The sequence below is a fragment of the Buteo buteo genome, chromosome 5 (genome assembly GCF_964188355.1).
Source record: "Buteo buteo chromosome 5, bButBut1.hap1.1, whole genome shotgun sequence".
Taxonomy (NCBI): Eukaryota; Metazoa; Chordata; class Aves; order Accipitriformes; family Accipitridae; genus Buteo; species Buteo buteo.
Window position 1 is genome coordinate 5,478,757 of NC_134175.1, and position 26,090 is coordinate 5,504,846.

Here is a 26,090-nt window from a genome sequence, read left to right on the forward strand (position 1 = left end):
TTCTCAGCTGCATATTTTATTCAAACCCACAAGCGTTCCGAGATGAAATTTGGTATTTACAAAGTTGCAAAGCACACTCTTTTACAACAACATTACAGAACTTAATTTCAACCTTCACCTTACAAAGATATTAACTGAACAATCAAAAGAAGAACTATTTACCCAGACATTAACACTTCTGTCCACAGGATCTGCAGGTGGTTCTGCCTGACGGTTTTCAGTACATCTGCGATTATTACCAACCCATTTTTGGAGGCATGTCGAAAACATGATCCTAAATATTATCAAGCAGCAAACTATTATGATAGCAAGATCAAAAGAGATGTCCATGATTAGAGCTTATTTTAAAAAGAAACCTGCTATTAAATATATCATGAACACATTACTGAGTTAAATTACAGTAGATATTTCAGTGCATGATACAGCAACGCCTTACATATAGTTATATCCACTAACCTTATGTCTGCATTTCCTCTTTTAAGACCTTATTTTAGAGACTACTTATTCTGAAATATTTTTATTTATCCTGTCAGATAGTGTCAGATACTTTAGGCCATCTTTTCAGATGCTCTGAACATCAGCAGCTCCTGCTTGACTGAGGTGGGAAGCTTGGATATTTAAAAGTTATGGGAGAGAAACCTTGGGCAACATAAACTCCAGTTAATTCTCCCCTCTCTGTCACAGGTGTAAAACCCTATTTAAGTAAAGTTAAAAAACGCCTACAACCTCATAGCAAGACAAGGTGTCACATTTTCCATGACTTCTAAAGAAAAACTCCAATATGAGCACTCCTATTCCTCTCTCGGGTAGCTAAGCAGACAGAACTGAAATAAGAGTTTATTTCCCTAATAGAAAAGACTTCCCCAGAACTCTGTGAAGATAATTTAAAAATGATGGAAGGGGGGGAAACTGGACAATGCCTGCAGGCCGACTTTTATTTCTTTACAATGTAAAAATTGCATTTGTCCTTATATAGGAAGGGAATGGCCATACTGGAAACAAAACCAAACAGTTATTTTTAATTTGCCTACCATTTCAGCCACTAATGATACAGCCTTAAATGCCTGGTCAGTAGGGTATCATTAATACAGAAATCTCTATCAGAATTAATTCGATTTTAACAGGCAAGGTTACATGATGAACTAAGGGATTTCTTAAGATATCTTGTATTTTTCCTTTAAGACAAAGGTAATTTGCTACTTTTCCATTTGAGATCAAAGAAGGGAAATAATACAAGGAGACAAAGACAGAAGAGAGAGCATTTGAAGCTTCAATTTTCTAACACTTTTTGTTTTAGATCAGTACAATCACTAGATTCACCTTCTAGAGAAAGAAGATTTTAAAAGGGAAGTTATATATGGCCAAAAAGAACTCTGGGCAACTTTGCTGATGTGTTTAAAGCTACTGTACTTTATAATTCTTATTTCAGAAGTAAAATGATAAACAAAAAACAAAGCACTTTTAAACTTCAAAGCAATGTATGATCAATAACAACTTCATAGCACTTGATATTCAAGTATCCTAATCTGTATTTTACTCCAGGAGAGAAAGATGTATAGAGAATAAGTGATCTGCTTGGGTCTAGCGCTGAAGCGGGGATGGAACTCAAACATCACAAGCTTGTATATTAAACAACAAAAACATGCTTTCATTTAGGAGTTGTTCTTTTGTTACCAGTTTTTATTTGAGCAAATGATTATTATGATAAATAGATTATGGACTTTTTTCTAGCCCCTGCAGAAACATTTGAGGTACTAGTGGAGGTACATCCCAGGATTATTTGGAAAAATATTTAGCACAGCACACCAATTAACTTACTATGCCTCTGAAATTAATCTTACCACTTCAAGTAGCTTACTTCAGAACTATTTGCTAGGGTCAACATATGAATAGCTTCATACTGGCAACAGCTTCCTTGTTAAATTACATTTAGAGTCAGGGCATTCTGCAGGACATATCCAGCCTCTGGGTTACAGCTCTGCTTTCTGACCTTTCACAACTTTTGAGAAGGCAAGTCTGGCCTGGCATACTGAATCTTGCAATAATATTGGTCACTGATCTCAGTCTCATCTTTGTCCATCTAAATCATGAGAGATCTTGTCAAGAGCAAAAGGATAAAAAAGGTTAAAAAAGATAGTCAGTCAAGGATAAATTTAATAGGAATTTTACAACTGCCTGCAGTACAGAAACTTTGAAAAAATCTTGAAATATTTGCAAATCCATTAAAAAAAGAGTTTCTCCTGGAAACATACACCTCTCAAACTACAAGGAAAAAGATTTCCCTATCGTACTGTAAACTTACTGTGATCTGTGGGGGTGCTGAGAGATTTAATTTACATACTAATGCTGCAAGCAGGTTGGGGGATGTGGAGGGAGAAGAGTTACTTAGCACCAGTAATGAGCAGAAAGGAAAAGAAGGCAGCTACAGTCCCCATGGACTGTTTTGTTTTCAATAATTTTAGACTGTCTAATAACGCCTTTTAATAAGCTGCTCCCAGCTATAAAGCTGCAATCAGCCTTTGTCAGAGAACATAATACTGCCCCAGACAGGAAAATAGTTCTCATATAATGGACAAAAGACCCCATCTAAATAAAAGCTTCTTAAAAAAAAAGAAAGGAGAAAAAAGTTCCATCAGTGAAAGACATAAATTATGCTGTCTATACTGTGTATCCTTTCATTTCTAAAATACTAGATTTCAAAAGGATATCTATTAAAGTAAAATACATTGTAAAAAACACATTTTCTGGTTTACTCTACTCCAGTCCTAGTTTACAATTAGACAAACTTGCTTATTTATAGGATATTTATGCCCTGTAAGTGCAATCTAAATTATGACCGATCATGTTAATTTTCTGATTATTGTCTACGCTACACACTTAGTCTCTCAGTGACTACTATGTGACGCTGAGATTAACATTGCAATAGGCTATCCAAATTTAAGACTATTTCCACTCCACTCACTCAATTCAATGGCAGTTCTTACTGAAGCTCAAGTCTAGCTATAAAAGCCTACAATATATATCTGATAGGTAAAACACAGATATTCGACTCCGTTAAACATAGGATTCCTCAAAACAGCTGGTCACCTTCACTGCTGACAAACGCAAGTTCAACTCTACTGTTGCCAAAAACAGCTGTGCCACCATAAACTGGAACTGAATCTACCCAACATTTGGGTTTAAAACTTGGTTTATAAACCATTACTAAGTCTAAAAGAATTCAGTATCATCCTTTTAGTACATGTATTTCTTAACTTTTATAATTCAAAGCACTAAAAAGATGGAAACAAGACCACTTTTTTCCTAGGAATTCTTCTGAGATGGCAGTTACCACATTTTACAGATCAGTTCAGAAACATGCCTAAAACTTAAATAAGACATGTAGCCAAAGAAAAAAGATCGCAACCACTAAAACCAACGCAAAATCTGTTTGTCCTGAAAATACACCTATCACCTTAGCAATATAGGTAGACATCTCCATTTAACCTCTTTTTAATGTCATTTGCTGGAGAGTTAGCATAAACCACCATGGCATTTGGTTATTGTACTTTGCCCTCATTTAAGGAAAAATAAATTTATCACTTAGAAAAAATAGAAAATTTGTGGAGTTTAAGCAGCAAAATGGTAGCTTTCTTCTCTTGATACACTTCTGCCCCACCTTACGGGAAGGAGAACTGACTGTATCTATGACTGGCAAGTCACACTTTCTCTGAGGGGTGCCAGATAATAATAGCATGTCAACACACTCACAGCCAAATTCTCCTTTTGCCAATGAGATTTCGTAACGCTTCCTCCACTTCTGAAGCTCTCCAAAGAAAGGAAGTGCTAACTCATTGTAAAACATATAGTCCAAAGGATCCCAAACTGTCTAATGTTTGAACTCTTTTTGCACAGAAATAGAGGGTAAATTACTTCTTTTTGCATGAAGTCACTTTTTTTGCATGGTGGGTTTTTGGGGTTTTTTTTTTCATTTTTTGTTACAGCTAGAAGCTGTATACTTTAGCTAGTGGTAAAAGAAGAAAGTGAACAAGTATGAAATTCAATTAAGAAATACCTTTTTTTTGGGTTGCCAATAACATTAGATCAGTGCCTGAATATATAGCCAGGGTAGGGCAGACCTGAAATGCACATTTCTCAAGCTGAAAAAAATCTCAGTGAAATACAGGCTTCCAATCAGCTCAGCTCAGACAAAATGCTAACAAGTACTGAATTAAAGTGTGAAGCAGCTAGTACTTCAAGAACAAGATCCCTAATATTGATTTTACAAAAAAATAGCTCATCAGGAAATTAAGCACACATCTAGAGTCCCAAGTAGTTTCTCCACATTCAGAGCTAGAAATTCAACAATAGGAGATTTTAAATCCTCCTACACTCTGAGATTATTGAGGATTCTAACTCCTCTGCAGAGACACAGACCCTCCTCTCTCCACAGCACCACCATCTGATAAATAGACTGAGCAACACTTGCACCGATCACATAATGAGAGCTTTCCCCCCCCTTTCTAAACTTGTTTCTACTTGCAAGCTATTTCACGCTATCTCAGAAATACTGGGAAATAACGGTAGCATGTAGTTCTACACCCACAGCTAAAGTACAAGGTCACAGAAAAGGCTTCTCATTGCCATTTCCTAGCAATTCCAGGTCTTTCAATACACAAGGTTAAACTACTCCAGAAGCCTCCCTACAGGGCTTCCATTGTTTGTCAGTCAAGGCTAGGACACAATGGTGCTCATTCATGTGCACAGCAAACAAGCAGCTAAGGGCCAATGATCACTGTACAGTCTCATTTTGGTTCTTCTGCAAACAGTTTGTAGAAAGATGCCATTTCAAATAAACTACGTCAATTTTTCAAAGCTTCAGTGCATTCCTAGTACAAGCCCCTTAGTAGGGAGTCCAGACAAAAATTAAGACAACTTGAAAGCAACGTGAAGAATCACCCAAAAACCCAGTCTCTCATTAGGACTGCTCCTGAATAAGATCTGCTTGCTACAACCACATGCAAAAAGATTACGTTTTAATAGTTAGAGAAAGACACATTCGGAGAAGTTCAGAATAGCTGATTCTTTCCAAAGACAGTCATACCATGCTTTTGTTTTTAGAGTACCACTTAGTTTTCAGCCTCAGAGCTTATATTCCTAAGAGGTACAGACACCAAGGTTCCAAAGTGCACTTAAGGCTGTTTACTTCGTATCTTCTGGTTAAGAACCCAAGAGGTTTAGGGTTTGGGTTTTTTTGTTTTTGTTTTGCTTCTCTTTTTTTCAATGTGTTAAAAATAGAAAAAACAAACGCAATGTGACAGAAGTCCAATGCTGCTGACAACTGGAGAGACACAAGCCTCACGCACCTCTTCATTGTTTTGCCTTTTCTACTTCAAAACTTGCTAGAGCAAAAACTTTGTCTCCTGATCCTATGAGAGGAAAAAACATTTTCAGTATTAGTAGAAATTGTGAATTTCCTTATATACAATTTAAATCAAGCAAAACATTTGACATCAAAAGAAATCAAACCTACATTTTGAAAACTAGAACACTTGAGCTAATTTAAAAATAAATAAAATAAGAAAAAGAAAAAAAAGGAGACTTACTGGCTTGACAGGTCTGAAACCAGCCATGTTGTATTGGGTCTGGCTGGGATGGAGTTACCTTTCCCCATAGCAGCTCTCGCAGTGCTGTGCTTTGTATCTGTAGCTAGCATGGTGTTGGTAACACACCGATGTTACGGCTAATGCTGAGCAAAAAGATTGGGATGGGACATAGCCAGGACAGCTGACCCAAACTGCCCAGATGGATAGTCCATGCCATATGACACCATGCTCAGCAATAAAAGCTAGGAGAAAGTAGGAGGTGGGGCATTTGTTATTAAGGCATTTGTCTTCTGAAGGAACTGCTACACATACCGTGGCCCTGCTTCCCAGAAAGTGGTTGGACATTGCCTGCTGATGGGAAGTAGAGGATAAATCTTTTTGTTTTCATTTGCTTCTGTGCACAGCCTTTGCTTTTCTTTACTAAACTGCCTTTATCTCAACCCATGAGTTTTTAATTTTATTTTCTCCTCCTGTCCTGCCGAGGAGGGGAATGAGAGAGCGGCTTGGTGGGCACCTGGTAGCCAGCCAAGGTCAAGCCACCACAAGCACAGACTGCTTCTAACAAAGTTCCCTTTTGTTCAAAAGGGTTCTCACCTTGCTTACACTCTCAGGAAGAGGAGTACTGAAAGGTAGGTCACAGAGAGAGTTTATTTGTACCCTGACCTAGTCTGCACATTCCTGCCATTCATAGTTCTTTCATCACAATTCTAACTGTAACGCTGGAATGAACTGTTGTGCTTATTTAATGCATATTATAACTGAACTTTTGGTCTTGTCAGTATGATTAGTTATGACAATCATGGCAAGAAGAGTTCTTTAAAGCTGTATTTTGACAATGTGCCAATAATTGCCAAATTCTCTGCATCAAGTAGAAGAAAAAGCTCTCCTGAAGAGAGTCATTAATGCAAGAAAGATCTGTATTTAACTGTAAGGGTGGTATCTCTGCTGGAAACAGACCATTCAAGCCTTCAGCATTACAGGCAACACTTGGCATTTTATGGACATTTGGCACTGGATTTATTTGCTGCATTACTTTTTCCTCATGGATAGCATATCAGAGTTTCATTGTTAATAAAACAGAAAAATGTACATCAAAATGTAATGGCACGAATCTTTTGTTTGTATTTTCTCTTTCATAGGGGAATCACAGGTGTTTCTATTAATCTGTGTTCAACGAGGCAAAGAAACTGGAAGTCATGAGAACGAAAACTTACCAAGGTCAGTGGAGACTCTCTCAAACTGGCTCAGGGCTGCACCAGCATTTGCCGACAAGAACATCTCATCATCCGGAGTGAGCTAAATTCAAAAAGGCCACAACTGTGAATTTGGTAGCTTAACTGTGCATATTCCCACCATTGTAATTCCCACCATCTACATGGGCACATACATTAACTATGACAGGTTACGGCAATTGTCAGTTTGCAGTTTTTAAGTGGCAGTGTTATCTAACATTAAAAGCCAAAGTAAAAATGCAAGCTACTCCCTTTACCACTGAATTTTTTCTCAATGGCACCTGTCAGCCCATGAAGGACAGCATATGGAACACCATACACGCTGCTGCATGCACCACTAAGCTTCAAGCTGACCTCCAGTGGTAATTTTTCATGAAAACATCACACTGTACCTCTGTACCAAAACTATGCAAAGGATGTAAATTATTTTTTTGTTATGTGGTCAACAGAGTAATGAGCCAAGATCTAAGCTCGCTTCCTATCATCTACTGAGAAAACTGAGAATACGAAGTCACTACCAGCTTTGACCATGTTAAGAGTCAATGACCTAGAAATGGTTCTCTTCCTTTCAAGTGACATTTGCACATGTATATTTTGCTTTTATGTATGTGCTCTGATGCCTAGTGACAGATGCCCATAAAATATTTACAATAATGAAGTAGTAACCTACATTTGGAAGGTTCAGATATTCTAAGTTAAAACTCACTCATTTAAGTAGCTGCAGATATATACCCTCACTAAAACAAAGCATAAGTGTGTCGAACTGTCCACAGTGTTTGCATCAGTTTGTTTATTAAAAATATAAAAATCAGGTACAGGCATTCAGAATGATGTTGGAATGCAGGAAAAAGTATGTTATGTGCCTTTGCGGTGCTTTGTAAGCAAGCATCTAACTACTTAGCATTTTGCAGTATTGTGCAGACAAACATGTAATATTTACCATCATTTTTCACATTCAGAACAGATGTGAAACTACTAGCCTAGCAAGTCCTCTGTGAAGTAGGCTACTGATCATTTTAAAAGATAAAGAGGTTATGTCGAAGTGCGGTGAAGTGGCTTGTCTGAAGTGATCCAAGGAACTCATGCCGGGAGGATTAGATATCTTCATGCATTCAGTTCACAATCTTAACTAGCCTTTTAACCTATTTCCAAAACATTTTCTTCTCTGACAGTCAAGCAATAAAAATATTCTGAGGCAAAGCATTTGCTACTATCATCTACTTGGAATGCAGCTCCTTTAAGTACTGCACTTGATGTTTTCCATTATATTCCCTCATTTCTTAAGAAAGTTTAAGTACAGAGATACACAGCAACCCATTTTCTTCATGTACCATCAACAAAAACAAGTAACAACTTCTCCTTCTCCCTCTAGTGGTTAAACCCAGGGATTGTTCTGCTACTGATGGGCTCACTGGGGAAACAATCAGTTTCTCACTCATCTCTCCAATTTATTTATCTTACACCAAGAGGCAGGTATTATCACCAATACAAAAGTAAGTGAAGCTCAATGTATGTCAAAAGTCTTGGATAGTTCCTGCCAGGTGGATAGGTGGCAGTTAGCCAGTAAAAGACTTGTTTTGTAGCTTTTATAAATATCATCAACTTGTACCAGCTTATATGCAATTCATTCATATGACCCACCAAAGAAAGCATTTTAAAGTAGAAACAGCCTTATATAAATGTACAATACTACTCGATATATGTTCAGTAGTGAGTGCTTCAGAAAGCTTAGCATTAAAATGGAAGGACACATATACTACAAAAGCAAGCTGCATTTTATCATTTGCTCATGAATAAAAGCTGTAATTTCTTATTTTAATGATTTCAAATTCCTCTTCAGTATACAGATAGAAATCTCTATTCACCTAACTATCATACCAACACCTTACCTTCTCACCAAGCTTTCTGAGGGCAGTCAGGATTTCCACTTTCTGCTGTGTGTATAGGTCTCGTCCCAACTTCCCAACCATTAAGTCTCGGTCCATCTGTATGCCAGAGGGGAAAAGAAGTCAAAACATACAAGCTTCCCATTAGTTTCACTCAACTCAACAGAATGAGAAATGCAACAGTCTAAAAATATCATCAGAAAGCATGGTACCCACAGAAGTAAGGGACAGAGCTACCCATTATTTAAAATATGGCTGTGAAATTTTTCTGAACATTCTGCAAATACTCTTTGCGCCTAACCTTAGAATTCTTGATTTCTCCAAACTTGAATCTCTTTTAATCAAAGACTGCTATTCATTTGAAATTATGGATTCCTATACCACTGATACACACAGGAATCACATTTAATTTCACTTTATCTGGATCTCAAGTTCAGTCCAGATCTCTGAAACATCTAGTGCACTCTCCAGCCCCTCAGTACAATTACAGATTCATACTCTTCAGATTTTCTATTTGCAGTTATACTCAGTTCACTATTTGTTAATCACATTTTTGTCTTGAAGAGCAAGACAGAAGATAATTCAAGAAATACACTTTATTCCCGTTACCTCAATAAATACTTAAATCTGAACAAATTCTAAGAGAGAACTTCTCTATCTCTTTATGATGCTGCCACCAAGTTTTCTAACACACTTGGTGCTCTCCTTGCAATCATTACATATTTAAATCAGTCTAGCACAAATAAACGGCTTTTACAGTAAAACAGAAACCTTCACCTCTGCCAACCTTGTCCTCAATTGCCGTGGTTGTTTCTTTGCAAACATTCTAATTACTTCCGGAGTTTTAAATGCTTGGCTGATGGCTGCTTGTATTGCCTACAAGGAAAGAGCAAGAATGACCAGAACTAATAGCAGTCACAAGCTATAGCTGTATGACAAGTAATGAAGGCCGGAAAGCATCATTAGTATCCTCTGCATCATTTGATACAGAGAGCTTTTCTTTTTTTTTTGCATAACCACAGAATTGAGATGAAAAAAATATATGAACTTTATGCAGGGCTTGAAAAATCCACTCATTAGTGCAACTACACTGAGAAAGAGCTCTGCAACTTTTCATTACAGTCCAGGTCTTCATTTCTAATAATTTCCAACATCTTCCTAATATTAGCACATCACAAGTGGATGTGCTATGCTACCTTTATCAGTTTTAATGCCCACACTGATGATTACAGCTCTTCTAAGGGTAAGAATGTAAATGATGAGGTAAATCTCCTACTGTTATTCAAAATCCTCTATGGAGTATCAAAACTATTATGATTAAATCTCACCACAGTTATGTTTAGACAAATCATGATCTCTCTGGAAATAAAACCCTAAACCATATGGCTCAGAAGGAACAAATCATGCTCTAAATAAACATTTCAAAAGAGAGAAAATAGATCAGAAGTTTGGAAGTCAGCATAAAATAAGATTCATTCACTAAAAGAACGTAAAAGTTACACAGTTACTCCTACAGCCTTTTCATTTGGACAGGTCTGAATTTGAAACAAATCAGCAATAAGAGCACAGGAAATGCTATCTTTATGCTTTCTAACAAACAGGCATGAACTTTATTTCTCTCGATATTTATTGTCCTGGATTGTCTCTTTAATATTAATTTGTATTATTTTATGTTATTTTCTAATATTAAGGATCTGATATATTTAGTCCCTGCAGTTTCCCCCAGTTTTTTTCCTATAGTGTTATGGTTATAATTCTTCAACATTTTTTTTTCCTTTTAAAATGAAGAGACCTAACCAAGGTTTTATATGTACGCATGTATTACATAATAAAAACATTAGATACCTAGATCTAGCTTTCACATATGCCTGTCTGAAAATTATAATGAACCACTTGTATCTATTTTCTGTTTCACTGAGTCCAGGCAGAACGTGAACTATTTTTAGTAACACATCATCCTTACCAGTTGCATCCCGCTGAGCTCGTCCACCAGAGTCATATCTCCAGACATAATCTTCTTGAGGGAGTCATTGATCTCACTCAGCTGTTCTAGAGTTTCTTTTTTGGTCTCTTCATACTCATCTGCGTCCAGCTCCTCTCTAAAGAAGATCCAACAAGACACATCATTATTCATAGGATTAAACCTGAGATGTAACATGGAAAAAAGGACATCAGGGAATATCATGAAATGTGTTTCCCCAGACAGCAATGAAAACATTCACATCACTTCAGATTATTCTGCTCTAGCCCTCCTAGCTGTTATTTAGTTAATACATATGTAGTCATCTTGGTTTTGCACCACCTCCTAGCCACCTAAGCAGTTATGATGTTTGTGTGAAGTCACTCGTATTAAGAAGAACCTGACAACTACAAGATACTCAGCACTTGGTGCAGTATTTAAAAGTGTATTTTGGATCTCAACAAAAAAAAGCAGTGAGATTGTCTTGCTCAAAGCTACGGTGAATGAAATGATCTGAGAAGCCTATCTCCTCACCCAAAACCAAACAAGTCATTCAGGAATAACTGATCCTGCTGTCTAAACCTCGTCCAGTTCAAAGAACGGCACTAGCAACCCCCAGCAATTATAAATATTCTTGAAAAAAATATGTACTGCTTGGACAAGTTAGAATTATAGTCAGAGAAAACATCTCAAACCACACCGCACGTTTAAGTGCAAGTAGTGACACAGAAAAAACCCCAAACCTTCTCCTTGGTAATTCAATCTATCTCAAATTTTATTAGCCCACAAAAAAAACCTAACACAAAATCACATAAAACAGATCACACGAAAATGTCAGACGAACTAAAAAAAACCACCCAAAACAACAAACGAAACCCCAACATCCGTAATTGTAAGACAAAACAGACAAAATAAGCTATTTGCTAACTGCCATTAAAAAAGCCCATATGAAAACTGTGAATTCTGTGAACAGCTATTAGAAGTTAAAAAGTCACACTGAAATACAAAATTTCAAAGAAAACAGTAATGAGTATTTTTGCCCGCATTTTCCTCAAGAAATAGAACGATGTTAATAAAGTTGTTTTTTTAAAATAAGTTTTACTACCTAACACAACCTTCCTATTTAATTTAAAGAATATAAAGCCACAGCAAAACACAAAATAAAACAAAACAACCCACAAGGTTTTTGAAAGGTACCAATTTCTTCTGCCAACCACTTCAGAAAAATATTACCATATAAGAGGAAAGCATCTATTTTTACTACCTGCATTCCTCCAGATCTTGAAGCTGCTGCATTAATCTATCCAACTGCTCTTCCAAGTTTTGTTTTAGTTTACTGGTCTCTATTGTTCCTCTTGAAGCCATTTTCTGTTTTCACATGAAAATTTTAAGCCGTTACATGACACTCCTAAGAGAAAGAACATTTTATTGTTGTGTATCAACAACTTAAAGCTTATTTTAAAATGCTCCAAGTATCAAGAAAATTATGCAGTATCTTGAGGAAGTGTCTAATCAAAACACTTAGGAGATGCTTGCAGTGGAAATACAGAAATGTTAGGCTGGCTCTACGGGATCGTTGTCTTTGTAGCAAAAGGCAGCTCCCCAAGGTAATAACTCAAACAGCCACGGCACAGAAAAAGAAACACGTTTCAAACCAAGGAGCAATTACTGAAATACTGAGGCCCCGCTTGATGTAACAACAGATCCTACTCTTCAACGGCCCCTTGGGAAACTATTTAAGAGACAACAACCCGGATGCAGGTGTCTGAAGCACGCAAACACCTTAGATAGGATCGTTCGCTGTGGAAAACTAGTGCACTCTAGAGGAAACCCGTGCTTCTTCGGGCATCAAACAGGAGCAGACAGGTAGCTGACGGCAGCGATCAGTGGGATCTCCCCGGGTGACGCACCGGCTCACCAGCCCCGCACCAGCAAGTTCGCGGGTCTGCAGTAACGCCAAGGGCTCCGGCAGCCAGGCAAACAAACGCGATCCTCCCCGCCGGAAAGGTGCGAGAGAGGGCAGCGAACAGGAAGCCTGGGGGGAAGGAGAACCGAGAAGAAGGCACTTAGGCGCCATCCGAGTCCTGCCCGTCCCCGAGGCCGGGCTGCAGCCCGGCTCTTCCTCCTTCGCGCCCGCAGTTCGCGGAGGCGACCCCGCGCCAGGCCCGCTCCTGCAAGGCAGAGCCCGCACGCGGGGCAAGGAGGCCGCGACCGCCCTCCCCGCCCACCTCGGCCCCGCACGCCGCCCCTAACCGCCGCCCGGGCCCGTCGCCGCCGCCGCCATCTCACCTGAGGCAGGCCGCGGCGGGCGCCACGCCAACCGACGGAGGAGCGGGCCGCCTCCCACCGGCGCCGCTTCCGGCGCGTCCGGGCCAATGAGAGCGCGCCGCCGCCGCGCCGCCCAGTGCGGCCCCTCAGCGCGGAGCTGGCGGCGCGGCCCCGGGCGGTAAGCGCGGGCGGCGGCGGAGGGGCGGCGCGGCCGGCTCGGGGCGGCGGCGGCGGGGACCGCTGGGGGGGAGCGGCGGCGGGGGAGACTGGCGACTGGCTGGGCTGGGGCCTGATCCTGCGCCCCGTACGTTCGGGGGCCGTAGCTGCGTGCGGGCCTCTGGCGGCGTGGAGCTGTGGGGAGGCGGTTGCTGAAACGGAGGGAAAAGCGGAGCGCTTAGCGTGCGAGAGCTTCCAGCAACAGCCTACACACCGTAAATTTCGTATTTGATGGCGTTGATATCCGACAGATATATAAGCAGGTTTAAATAAATGTTTACCTCTGAAATGCAAATGAGACTGACCAAAGCATACTCACAATTACCTGCTTATCCACGGCAGTGAACAGGTTGGTTTTCAGAACCATCCCAAAACCTACTGCAGGCACACACTTTGATGGTTTTTAGTGCAAATAGGTGTCCAGTCCAGCTAAGCACTAGCGGGACTGCCATTAGGACACACTGAATATCGGTAAGGTTATGTATAAGCATGATGAGATTATATATAAGCATATGTGTAAAGGACTATGTCACAGGGCACCTCAATTTTCCTTCTGAAGCAGAAGGGAAAGTGATCCAGCATGTCCTACACTGACGGAAAATGTGACTGAAGGCCATTTTACTTTCCTTCCCCTTCATAAGTCTCTGTAGAGAGGTTTTACTAATAGTTCATTTAGTATTTGGCATAAGGTAGCATTAATTATTTTAAGACTCTTCTCGGTTTTGTGAAACTAAAGGCTTACCTGCATACAGGTCTCTCCCTCCCGTCTCTGTATAGCAGGAGCCGGGCCGCTAGTTTGGATCTTGTGGTCAAACTGCAATAATTAGAACTGTGTCAAGCAGTGCCAAATTATACGTAATTCATCAAGACTACTTATGTTATTATACAATAAGAATAGGCATAGTTCCATATACAGCTCAGGCAGGGGCTGGGCTTTAATCATCACTGGAACCTAGTCTTTTTCTCTCCTGGGATGTGCAAATTGCATAGCTTTCTCCCAAAAGTTAGTGCTATATGAAAGCCATTTCACACAAAGCATATCCCAGCTCTGATGGTGCTGTGTTGGTTATAAAGATCAAGGTAATCAGGGGGTGATACCACTTGGTCATGTCCTTCGCTCTCCACGCCAGCCATGCAGCTGTTTTCTGTGAAAACAGTGCTAGGCAGAGGATGTCAATGCACATTAGGAGACTGAGGGTATGTTCAAACTATTACATTAGATTTATATTCTCAATTTCTATGCAGATATGAAGCACTACAACGTGAGTTTATGACATAATAGTTGCCTGTTTCTGAAGATTGTAAAATGAGCTAGCAGCATCAAAAAGGACATTTGACCAACTCCAGAAAAGGCACTATATATTTTCATCTTAAAATTTTCTATTATTTTTGCCCTTGTTTTTTTTCTTTTTAAAGGAGAAAATCAAGCCTTTTCAAATTTGCAGCATGAGTCTCTTTCTTTAGAAAGTAGGGCTTTATGCATTACAAAGGCAAGCCTAACTCCTTTCCTTGCCTGTTCCCATAGTAACTCTTCCAGCTGATGCCCCTGTGAAGACTGCATTCCAAGTAACACCAAACCCTTCAAATGCTGAACTACTCTGCAGTAATAAAGAATATTTTAAAAGTTTGTGAAACTCTTGAAAGCACAGAAAAGTACTAACACTTGCAAAATGTGAAGCCTTGCAAGGCTTCCTTTTATTCAAGGGCTATTTGATGTCAGTACATAGTAGCTGTTACAAGATTTAGCTGTGATGATATCTCACCACTGTGGTGGCTGCGAACATCACTCAGCTTCTTTGTAAAGGAGACAGAATGTGAGGGTGACCTTGTGGGATTCTTCAGCCAGCGATGTTGCTGTAGAAACAATGGCAGACTATTCAGTGCTCAACACAGATGTCTCGGACGTCCCACAAACAGCAACAGCATGAGAATGGCCCATAACATATTCCGGTTTTCATTTGTTCAGGGCCAGGCTAGGGGAAACCATCTTGGCAAGCCAGAATATTCTCATGAAAGAAAAGAACACTAAGTAGCAAAAATCCATGTAGTGTGAGGAGAAAGGAAAAAGATAAGTAGTGGAATTTCCTTATTTTCACCAATTCTTAAGCAGCTTTCTGAAGCTGAAGTTCAAAATTGCAACAGTGCTGTTGTATTTTAAAAAAGGAAAAAAAATCTGGCATTTAATTGCAGCTTTTACTAAACTTTTTTTAATTCACTCTTCTTCTATCATCTGTTCCAGTGGTACATCTACCACTTACTTTCTGCAACACAAAGCAGATTGGTTGTTTTCATGTTCAGTCCATAGCACTTTCTTCCCACATACCAAGAGAAAGTAAAATGTAAATAAATACCGAATGAAGAAATGTTACCTCCCCCCCTCCAGAATTTAATACAATATAGTGCAATATAATACAATTAGTTCTATAGATTTTGCTGAAAAGACTTACTGCAACTTAGAGTAGCAGCACTGGGAACTGTCATAGGATGTTCTATTCTCCCCATAAGCACTAGAAGTAAGGAAGTTACTTATAAGTAAGTTCCCTGCAGGTGCATCTCTTGGCAGTTGATTGGCATTGGCATCTTAAAAAACTTGCAAGGTTCTAATAAAGTTTGTCCTGCCATCAGGACAAACAATCTTTCTTTATGAAGTTTTTCTGCATGAGCTGCTTTTCTTCAGAGTGGGCAGTACCCTGTCCTCTCTTTAGGCAAGCAGCCTGTTCTCAGCGATTTCATTTTTAAAGATGTTTCCTCTTGCATATAGGAGGGAATCGCAGCTGCATTGATAATACATAGGCAAGGCAAATTTGAGTTCACTTATCACATGTATCTTCTTCCTAGCACACCCGCTTTTCTCTACATCCTTGATTTCTGAAGGCCCATGGAAGAATTATCCTACTTTCTGCAACATAATGCCACTCTTGTCTCAGCTCCTTGCATTGTACCTCTATCCAGGGATAACCAGAAAGAACTAGAGGCAGTGGTTTTAATCTCTTAAAAACTGGGTTATGCGTATCACATAAACTGTGGACACATATTTAGCTAACAGTCACAAGAGCATTCCAGATGCCTTTAGAAGGCCTTGAACAGAATAAACAAGAAGACAAAAAAAGAAAGATGCCAATTAGAAGAACACAGGTGCGCATTCCACGATAAAGGGAACTTGGCACAAAGAACCTCAATTCGGCAGTTTGTCTTGACCAATTAGACTGAGACAAGTTTCGCATGTTTTAGTTGATATAACCAATTATGTCCTATGTTTATGCACGTGTACAGAGTTAGTATAACCACTTATATCTTATGTTTATATGCGTGTACAGTGTCGATATAACCAATCATATTTTATGCTTGTGCGTGTGGACACTATATGCTTGCATGCAGCAACCAATCAAAGCTTTTAAGGAACTTAAAAGAATTGTATAAGAATGATCAGCTGTGCTCAAAAAACTGGCGACTCTGATCATCATATCGGTGTCCTGTCGTCCGTTCCCGCATGGAATTTCGCAACAATGAACAATCACAGGCCAAATGTTTGATGGAAGGAAAATACAGTGTTCAATTTGATCTTGAAATGTTCTGCTTATTGGCAGCACAAGTAAGTAGGAATAACTATCTTTTAATCTGGTCTCTTCTTGTAGTGCCTGGTAACTAGCACCAACACTCTCCACTTGGCTCTGTAGCTGTGAGGAATGGCTATGGAAGGTCCTGACAAGAAGACTGAAGTAGTACTGCTGGCCTGTGGGTCCTTCAATCCCATTACCAACATGCATCTAAGGCTATTTGAGCTGGCTAAAGACTACCTTCATGAAACGGGTAGGACAGTAATCTATATCATTCAGAACAGCTCTGATAACTAGAACCTTAAATGTTAAGGTGAATATTTTGTGTATATGAATGCCTGTTTGACAGTGACAGATATTTTTGGAAATACTAATTCTATATTGATGCTAGTATGCGTGCATGTATCATACAAAATCATGTAGGCCAAATACATGAGATAACAGTCTTATATATGTGTTGCTTATTACTAATTTTAATGAGCTAAAGCATGAGTTTAATAGTTTTATCTTTCTAATAGATCTTACTAAATCTTTAATTGTGCTGCCTTGCACATGGCAGAAGTGTACAGTACTTTTCCACTCAGCTAGCTATCAGAGCTGGCATTGGTGTTCTTAGAGATTGCAGTGAATAATGGTTATGTAATAGTTTAAATACAATATAGTGGAAGTAACATCTGCTCAACCACTTTTCATGTTATTGTGTGATGTGTTTTTTTTCCACAGGAAAATACAAAGTAATCAAAGGAATAATTTCACCAGTAGGTGATGCATATAAGAAGAAAGGTCTGATCAGTGCGAACCACCGAGTAACTATGGCAAAACTAGCTACAAAAAACTCAGATTGGGTGGAAGTTGATGATTGGGAAAGCAGCCAGAGTGAGTGGTTGGAAACACTAAAAGTTTTAAGGTATTCTTCAGCCAAATCCTAAAAAGTCTCAAGAACCTATAGAAGGATAAGGAATGGTGTTAGCTCTAACAAGTTAGAATAATAGTAGGCTAACCCCAAATCATACGAATAGACTCAGTGAATTCAGAAGTACTATTTATACGAGCATTGTAAATGAAAGATTGCACCATTAGTCCTAAATGTACAAAAAATGAGCCTGCGAACAATTTTTAAGATATATTGTTTCTTAGGTTTTATTCAATTTTTGTGCTGAAAAGGTATTCATGAGGAAGGACAAGAGACTAGAGTAGGGTAGACACATGCTACACAAGCTTCCCTCATTAGATTCTGATTGTGCTATGCTGCCCATTTGTGTATTTAAAGGCTGGCATGAGAATTGCCTGAAGGAATATCTTCTTTTAAGTTTTATAGTTTTTATTCTTTTAGTCACTGGAGCCTCACTGAGGTTCTTCTTTTTAAAACAATTTTTTATAAAAAAGAGACAAACCAACTTTGTAGTTGTTGCTTTGAAATCTTTGCACTTTGACTGTCTTATGATGTCTTATGACCCAGCTCTCACAAGTTCCTGTTCCAGCAGATCAGTTCTTGGATGGATTGTCTGTGAAAGTACTGCAGGAGGAAGTGGTGATAGATTATTTAGTAGGCCATACTCTTCCCTATATTCTCCTACATCTTTAAAATACCTAAAATACATCTGTTTTACAGGTACCATCATCAAAAGCTCTTATCTCCTGATCCCACTAATAGTCTGCAGAATGCTATACCTTTAACAAAGCCAGGACGGAAGAGGAAACAGGAACCAAATAGGCATGACCCCGTTAAAAAGAAAAATCAGAGTCCAGATATAAAAAGTTAAGTCTGTTTGCCAATTAAATGCTTAACAATACTTGCTATTTCAAAGGAATTCTGTTGATGAGTAACATTTTTCTATGCTAGTTCTTGGTTCTGATTTCACTGAATAAGTTTATTCCCTTAGATCCCACAGTGTAAAGCAGTAGGCTTCGTAACAAGAGGACTGTAAGAGTAAAATATATAGGACATGAAAAATACTCAAGATAATAGAAATCTGAACTGAAAAAGGTCTGAGCTATCCATTTTACCTACAGAACTTTGCTAAACTGTAGTTACAACTGAGAATTTTGGATCATATTGTAGGTTGCTGAAGAAAGAAAGAACGGACAGGATTAAGTCCTGAAATTCAAAATATATCTGCATACAGGATCATTTTAAATTGTAATTTAAAACTTCATACAACAGATGTAGCTTGGCTTTGTAATTTTAGATAGCATTTATTTTGCTATTGCTTTTAGATCTCAATTTTAGTTATTTAGCTTAACATGTACAATTATATGTATTCATATAGAATTTGAACAGCCTTGTATAATGACCATCTTAATCCTTTATATTAGCAAATCTTGACTTTTGCCTGACTTCTTCCCTTGAACCTTTCCAAATTCTACTGTTTAAAGTAACTGTATTCAAAGAAAAGACCAACAGCATCAGGCAGGCTTTTTTCATATTGTGTTGACAGATGTTTTAGTACATTCCTACCACCCACCCTGTGACATTACTGGAAGCTGCAAATCTGTAGCACTCTCAATTTTGCTTCCATTTCTTTAAGGTGGTTTCTATCTGCATGCTTCTCGAGATTCCCTGTAAAATATAGTGTGGAAGAGAGTCCCCTGAAGACAAGTCACACAGTCCATGGGGTTTTCTTTGGTCGTATTTTCTTTCCTTTTACATAGTCCCTTCTGCCCCCTGTCCCGTAAAAGCTAGCTACTCTTCTGTAACTCTGTGGAATGTCAGATAAAGTTTTAACAGCATTACAGTATCCTTTCATACTTAGCTATTCTGGAATTTTCTCTATATTTTCTTTTACTTTGATCCTCACAGTGATTGATTCATCCCAAGGCTAAATGAGCACACTAGAGTTTATTTTCCAGTCCTTTTGAATGAAGGGACTCCCATAATCTTTTTTCAGAAAAATCCTGTATTGAAGCTACTAATTATAAAGTATATACTCTGAATCTTTTTTTAATGTCATTCCATTGTCTCATCTTAACCAAAGATAAAGAGAGGTAGCCTAGAAATTAAATGGCCCCATCAAGTTAGATAAAATCTGGTGGCCTAAACCAAGCCCTGTTTCTCACTTATTTTTCTCTTTAAGGTGTCCCACAGGTTAAACTGCTTTGTGGAAGTGACATGCTGGAATCTTTTGGGATCCCCAATCTGTGGAAGTTGGAGGACATCACTGAAATTGTGGAAAATCATGGCCTTGTATGCATCAGCAGGGCTGGAAACAGCGTTCAGAAATTCATCTATGAATCTGATATTTTGTGGAGACATAAGAATAACATTCACCTTGTGGAAGAATGGATCACAAATGACATTTCCTCCACCAAGATTAGGAGAGCACTGCGGAGGGGCCAGAGCATTCGTTACCTAGTGCCTGATGTAGTTCAAGCATACATAGAAAAGAATAATCTGTATAGTCCAGAGAGTGAAGACAGGAATGCTGGGGTTGTCTTGGCTCCCTTACAGAAACATGCAAGTGATTCCAAGAACTAACAGGCACTATACAACTAACTTACTTTCTGCTGTTAATAAAGCTACAGTTCAGTATGGGAAAATGTGATTTTTAGCGGTTGTTTTTTTGTTTGTTTGTTTTTTTAAAGTAACTAGTGGGCTAATTCTGTCGCTTTAGTACATCTGTAGTTGCTGTTGAGGTTTGGTGCACTCAATAATTGGACCTAAACAATCTTTTTTAAATCAAATAGTAAGATTTTCACATTTAAACATTTTGTCACAGTGCAGTGAACTAAGTATAAGAATTCACACTTGCATATGAGAATTACAAATTAACAAACAAAACAAATGAAAATGTTCTAATTAGTTTTAACTCAGACTGCTGAATGCTATTTATAAAATACTAACACAAATATTTTTAATAACTTAAGGTCTCTTAACAGACAAAGCAACTTAATTTCAAAATGTACCACTTACTGATAGGAAATCTATGTAATTCATTTTTTTAAAAATTGCCAACATGGGGTGCACCTCAAAGAAATTATTTAGCTCTATCCTGGAAGGGAAAAATTTACTGCTGGCTGAAGTGGTGCTAGATACACCATGCTTTTAGCTGCCTGCCTTTCAAGTATGCAGCCTGTTTGTCTGCTATCATGCAATTTGCTCCCAGAAATGCCTTGTGCTTTACTTTTTCATTCATGTTTCCAGAGCTGTGTGTTAAGCTCAGCACTGCTTCTCATGGAAGGACAGACCTACTTCAGAAACTGGTTTACAGCCATCGATTTAATGGATAGAAATTAATAATAGTGTCATTGCACTGATTCTCAGACAGTTGTCCCTTTATTTCAAATAATAAATAAGCATTTACTTTTGAGCCAAATGTATATAGCTGGAATTGTTTTCTGTGACTGGAGTTGAGAAGAAATGGTAGGATATTAAGACTGTATATAAGTGAAATGTTTTGCTTTGCTAGAAATCTGGTTTTGAATCTAATAGTATATTGTCTGTATTATGTGAATATAAACTAGAAAGGCACTGTGAATGTCATGGTGATAGAATTCTACCTCCCTTTATTTGCCATCATCCCATTTTTGTTTGGATGTGCCTTATTAAAAACGCAAAGGTTTCTAAGACGCTACCTAATGGGTCAATAGCTTTTTCATACAGTCTCCACAAGATGACTCTGTTCACGTTTTTCAGATCAACAAATCCAGCAGAATGTGAGACTCTCAGGGCAGGAAACCTAGATGCTGTTGGGCAAGTCTAGAACCAGACATGTTCCAGGATCACAACTGTGACAACCCGCCATCTTCCTTCCCTGGGCAGGGGATCCTCAAAGAGCTGAGGCAGAGGTCTAGGCTTCCCTCGGAGCTTAGGTGGAGTCTGGAAGCCAGAAGCCAAACATAGAACATCACGGGTGGCCCTAGGGCCTGCAAACCTCATATAAAACCCAGCAGGTGAGTCGAGACACTATTGGGAAAACCTGTAACCTGCAGTGGAGCTAGCATTGGCTATGCAAACTTGGACCCCTACATGAAATTCTGCAATTACCATACACTAGAACATCTGTGTTCTACTAGGTCCAGTCTGTACAGGTGGCTGTCTACAGAGAATCTACAAGGACATTAGTGTAATAAAATCAAGTCACAACTTAGAAGTGCATCTGTAACTGCACTGTGACAGAAAGTAGCATCAAGTATTCTTAGTTTTTTTTCTTGGCGATTCCTGCATCAAATGTCCTCAGTCTGCCATTTTTTTCCTGTAGAGCTCAGGCAAGCTAATACTGTCCTTAGATGATGAGGCTGGGTTCGTTTATCATCAATAGTAATAACGGTACCGAAGGATAAATTATGGCCCCCGTGACACCTTAGCAATCAAACTGCCGTAACTGATTGAAGATAACTATATTATTGATGGTGCATAGGAAAGGACAAGATCTACTTTTCTCTTTTGCTCGCTGTCTGTCTTTATGACTGACAAGAATAGACAGCAAGAAAGATTTATTTTCAGCACTCAAGTCAACTAGTGTGCTTCTGAATAAATGGAGCAGATCTTTCTAATGGGAAAGCACCCTGTTTATGTGGTCACTTTTCAGAGTAAAATTGCACTTAAGTCTAGATTTATTCTAAATAATGATGCTGGTGTGTGTTGGTGTACTTTGTGTAATTCTAGAGAAACTGCGCATTCAATAGGATGTTTTATAAAGCTTTGGTCTTCAAACAGCTATATTTCACTGGGTTTTAACGTAGTTATGTGTGATGGGTCTTTCAATAAAATAAATTGCACGTGATATGCTATTTTTAGTCATCCTGTTATTAACCAAATGTGATGTCTGATGGCAGCACGATTGTTAAGTAGGTAGAATGATGTCTGTACAGTTCTGTCTATACAAAACAGAACATTGTTCAAAAATTACACTGACTGCTGAATATGAATGTTTTGTTTTACTAGTGGGATCCAGAAACCTGCCTGTTACAACACTAGAAGTAACTGCACACTGACAATCTACTGTTACAATCAGTTATAAATATCAGCATCGCAGTGATGTGACATATTCAAAAATGTTAGACAGGTATAACTTTCAAGAGTGGACTAGACCTAAAAGAGAATCTATATACTTGAAAATATAAGGTTTGTGAATAATGCAGTTCACTGAACTTTATAAGAGAGTTATAATGCATTCACAGATGTTCTATAAACAAAAATGAGGCTTGCTTTTTTTTTTTACATCACTGCATTTGGTTCTGCTCTATTAAAAGAACATAGGGCCCTTTCACTGCACATATAATTCAGGCTCAAAATATTTTATAAATACTGCAACAGCAGCAGGATCCACTTTATCTACTTCTGTAACGAGGCCACATCCTTAATGGAATGTATTAGATGCTCAATGCTGCACAGCAATTAAGACAGAAATGGAAAAAAATTCTTTCCACAAAAAGAAAATCGGGAATTTGTAAGGGAGAAAGAAATGAACCATCATAGGATGTGGCCAGGGGACTTGGCGGTTCTTACAAAAAGTTCCACAGGCAATTCTTTGGCTGAGCCTTGAAATAGTACCCCTAGTACCCTTTATAAGTCTTAGTTTGAGATGAAGTACTGATTTACAGAAAGAAGCACCACATCCCAGACAATCTGCATAATCTTCATTTTCAATTAAAATGTTGTATCCAGGCTCTTACACAGGACTTATCCAAGTACTGACTTCCCTTCACTTAGAAGAGTCAGTAGTATTTCAACAGTGCTTTACTACCATAGCCTTGTACTAAGAAATTATGGGTGAAATGTTACTATTTGAGTCCAGGGGAAACATGAATTGGCATTTCTCTGTGCCATTCCTAGTTTAGTATAGGTTAGAGAACAATATCCAGCTGCAAACAGGAAACAAGCTTTGACGTCTTAATTTCCTACTGGCATGATTCTGTGAGTCATATAGGTCAAACTGTCAGCTCCAAAAATGTAGTTAAAGTTCAGGGAAGCTTAATTTTCGGTGCAAAATATTATCTTTTTATTCAGCCTAAACTGAGTCAGTAAATAGGCAGATGTAGTAGCTATAGGTGAGATTCCTCATTCAAGATTCAGAATACCAAATCCCCTTTTTACTGTGGTAGCAACACAGTTAAGATTTCCCTTGCCCATCAATTTGGGGTTTTTCTTTTAACGTAGCCTTCATTGTGGTGCTCGTTGCTGTCCCATCTGACCACTTAAAATGTGGCATTAAGCTAATGCTCAAAACATATGTGTGACTTCGGGAATGAATGTTTTCCCCATTTTACCAACGAGAAAACTGAGATAAGAAGTTAGTCTAGCTCTCTTGTACTTAGCTATTCTAGAGTGCCTAGTTGTTCAGGGTTATTAAATTCATATTTCTCACTTGGTAAGTTGTAACAATAAGGCATACAGTTTGCAAAAAGTAACCAGTGATGGAGGAACTGCAAGACATTGGAGAATTATGTATCTTTTAAAGGAAATAAAATCTCACTTCCAAATTCCTAATATATCCTTTCTCTTCAAAGTCAGACATTCTTTATTTACTTTTCAAAACACATTGCAGGATCATCACTTAAGAGATTTCTTTCACTTCTTTGCTGAAGATAAAGTCCAACACTGAAGCTTTCCTGCTGCATCCTGTGCTCTACTCTCTATATGCTCTGCCACAACATAGAGCATCTAATAAAGCATCAGTGGGAATAACTTCTGGTATGATCTCTCCTCTACTATATGTGTCAAGAATAAAAAGCAAAGGGGGGAGCTACACCTTCTATATACACGAGAGTACTTTTTGGATTTGTTACTCTTGTTGGCTATTTGTAGGAGTTGAAAGTGGATTGCAAGAACAGGTATTTGTCCTCTTTCCCATCTAGGAAAACTGATAAACACAGAGCTGCAGAACTGAACAGAGCTCAGGCCTCCGGATCTGCTGTCTCATGCCTAACTACTACACAAACTTTCTGGCTGGTAAGGCATCTGAGAAAATAAAGAATTTTGTATATGTATGTTCATTTAAGTAGGACATAACTAACAACATTAAAGAAATCAGAACACAAGTAGGTAAACTGTGGCACAGCAGAGCTGTGTTGAGAGTCACATCAGAGAATAACATGTACAAAAAAGGTTTGTCTTTCACTTTTCTGTTATAACCACTAGAGAACAATGCTGCCTACTATTCACTCCAGACATAAACCAAGAAGATATAATACTAATCTCTATTACTGTGTCATAGGTACGGCTTTAAAAAATTGCTGATACACCTACAGTTTAACAGTCAATCCCTGTCTGTTCAAATAGAGCATGTATTTACAGCGGGTAGATCACTTTTTCAGCAAGTACATAGATTTCAGATCATAAAGCCACAGATCTAATATACATGCAGGGAATTTTAGTAATGACAAAATCTGTCCATGATTCCCTTTAAAGTATACAAGATGGACACAAAGGGTTTAAACCAGTTTTTGGTTTGCATTGTGACTCTTGGACTATTAACATTTGCTCCACACAAAGATTTCAGAAACTGTGAACTTTTCCCTCCAATGCAGCTGAAGCTGATCTACAAATACCCTCTCACCTATTGGCTCAGCAATAGTACCCTTCCCCTCCATCAGGAAGGCTCTGCGATGTAATCCCACCCACAGACTTCCTTATATAAGGCCTGGTTGGAAAACTACTTCTTCATTTTTGCTTTTGGGTCAGAGGTTGACTGCATTTTCCTTCCACAGTCTGGCAATGCCTGTGGATTTCAGTGGAACCTGGAACCTTATCAGCAATGACAACTTTGAAGGTTATATGGTGGCCTTAGGTAGGTGAAAATACTTGATTCTATCCTTCCCCCATAAGGGTCCTCCTGAATTTTAAGACTCTGAGCTCTTTTAAAACCTAGATATTGCTGAAGCTTTTTTTTCTCCGAAAAACAATAGAAGGATCTTTGTTTGTTGATAAACAGACAGCATTAACTATACTTTAGCCTGTCACCCAAGTGTCATTGCAGCCTTCAGGAATTTCTCAGCCTAATACCTGTTAAAAGTAGAATTTTTTTATAGCTTTCATCAGAGACAGGGAAGACTTTGCCCTGTCCACTTAATTTCTCTTGCTTTTAAGCACAAACTTATAGAACCTATGTCTCAGGTTAGTTAAATGTTAAGTAACAAAAAAAAGCACTTGGGTGCTTCCAGGCAGTTGTTTAGCTTAGTGTCATTTATCTTTAAACAGATTACAAAATACTTCTCTCATTACTGTGACTTGTTGATAAGCCTCTCTAACCATCCCTTTTCTGGAGTGCTTGAAGCTAACCTCTTACCTTGCTCAGATCTTTTAGAGAGAGAGATTAATGGTGCTTTAATGGGAAACTAAGAAAGTTCTTGGTACTTTATTAGTTTTCTTGTGCAAAGTTCATTACAGACTGTGACAGCAGGCAACCTTGTGTACAGCCTTCTCTTCTCCCTGCCTTTCCCACCCG

At 38.6% G+C, this 26,090-nt stretch overlaps 3 protein-coding genes and 1 long non-coding RNA gene across 7 annotated transcripts in view; 2 read left to right on the top strand and 2 right to left on the bottom strand.

Annotated features, from left to right (window-relative positions):
* On the bottom strand, positions 1-13,025 carry LZIC (leucine zipper and CTNNBIP1 domain containing). Of its 4 annotated transcripts, none has more exons than XM_075027352.1 (8): positions 12,953-13,025; positions 12,574-12,698; positions 11,928-12,071; positions 10,667-10,802; positions 9,481-9,579; positions 8,707-8,802; positions 6,800-6,881; positions 1-5,408 (listed from the first exon to the last, which is right to left on the bottom strand). In XM_075027352.1, the coding sequence occupies exons 3-8, from the start codon at positions 12,026-12,028 to the stop codon at positions 5,350-5,352; spliced, it is 573 nt and encodes a 190-aa protein (XP_074883453.1). In that variant the 5' UTR covers positions 12,029-12,071; positions 12,574-12,698; positions 12,953-13,025; the 3' UTR covers positions 1-5,349. The 4 variants fall into 4 exon arrangements, with proteins under 4 accessions (XP_074883453.1, XP_074883454.1, XP_074883456.1 ...); XM_075027353.1 differs by lacking the exon at positions 12,953-13,025 and adding an exon at positions 12,892-12,946; XM_075027355.1 differs by lacking the exon at positions 12,574-12,698 and having other exon boundaries at positions 12,953-13,003.
* Positions 12,978-22,427, top strand: NMNAT1 (nicotinamide nucleotide adenylyltransferase 1). The gene is made up of 5 exons (XM_075027351.1): positions 12,978-13,109; positions 16,783-16,957; positions 17,428-17,611; positions 18,317-18,462; positions 19,779-22,427. The coding sequence occupies exons 2-5, from the start codon at positions 16,834-16,836 to the stop codon at positions 20,177-20,179; spliced, it is 855 nt and encodes a 284-aa protein (XP_074883452.1). The 5' UTR covers positions 12,978-13,109; positions 16,783-16,833; the 3' UTR covers positions 20,180-22,427.
* Positions 13,889-26,090, bottom strand: part of LOC142030884 (uncharacterized) — an 18,586-nt gene continuing 6,384 nt past the window's right edge. The window contains exons 3-5 of the long non-coding RNA XR_012650343.1: positions 18,103-18,220; positions 14,911-15,001; positions 13,889-13,961 (exon numbers count right to left, since the gene is read on the bottom strand). This is a non-coding gene — a long non-coding RNA (uncharacterized LOC142030884). The remainder of the gene's footprint in view (positions 13,962-14,910; positions 15,002-18,102; positions 18,221-26,090) is intronic.
* The window catches only part of RBP7 (retinol binding protein 7), a 3,713-nt gene continuing 2,926 nt past the window's right edge, over positions 25,304-26,090 (top strand). Inside the window, exon 1 of the mRNA XM_075027356.1 lies at positions 25,304-25,433. Coding sequence (XP_074883457.1) covers positions 25,361-25,433 — 73 coding nt within the window. The 5' untranslated portion in view covers positions 25,304-25,360. The remainder of the gene's footprint in view (positions 25,434-26,090) is intronic.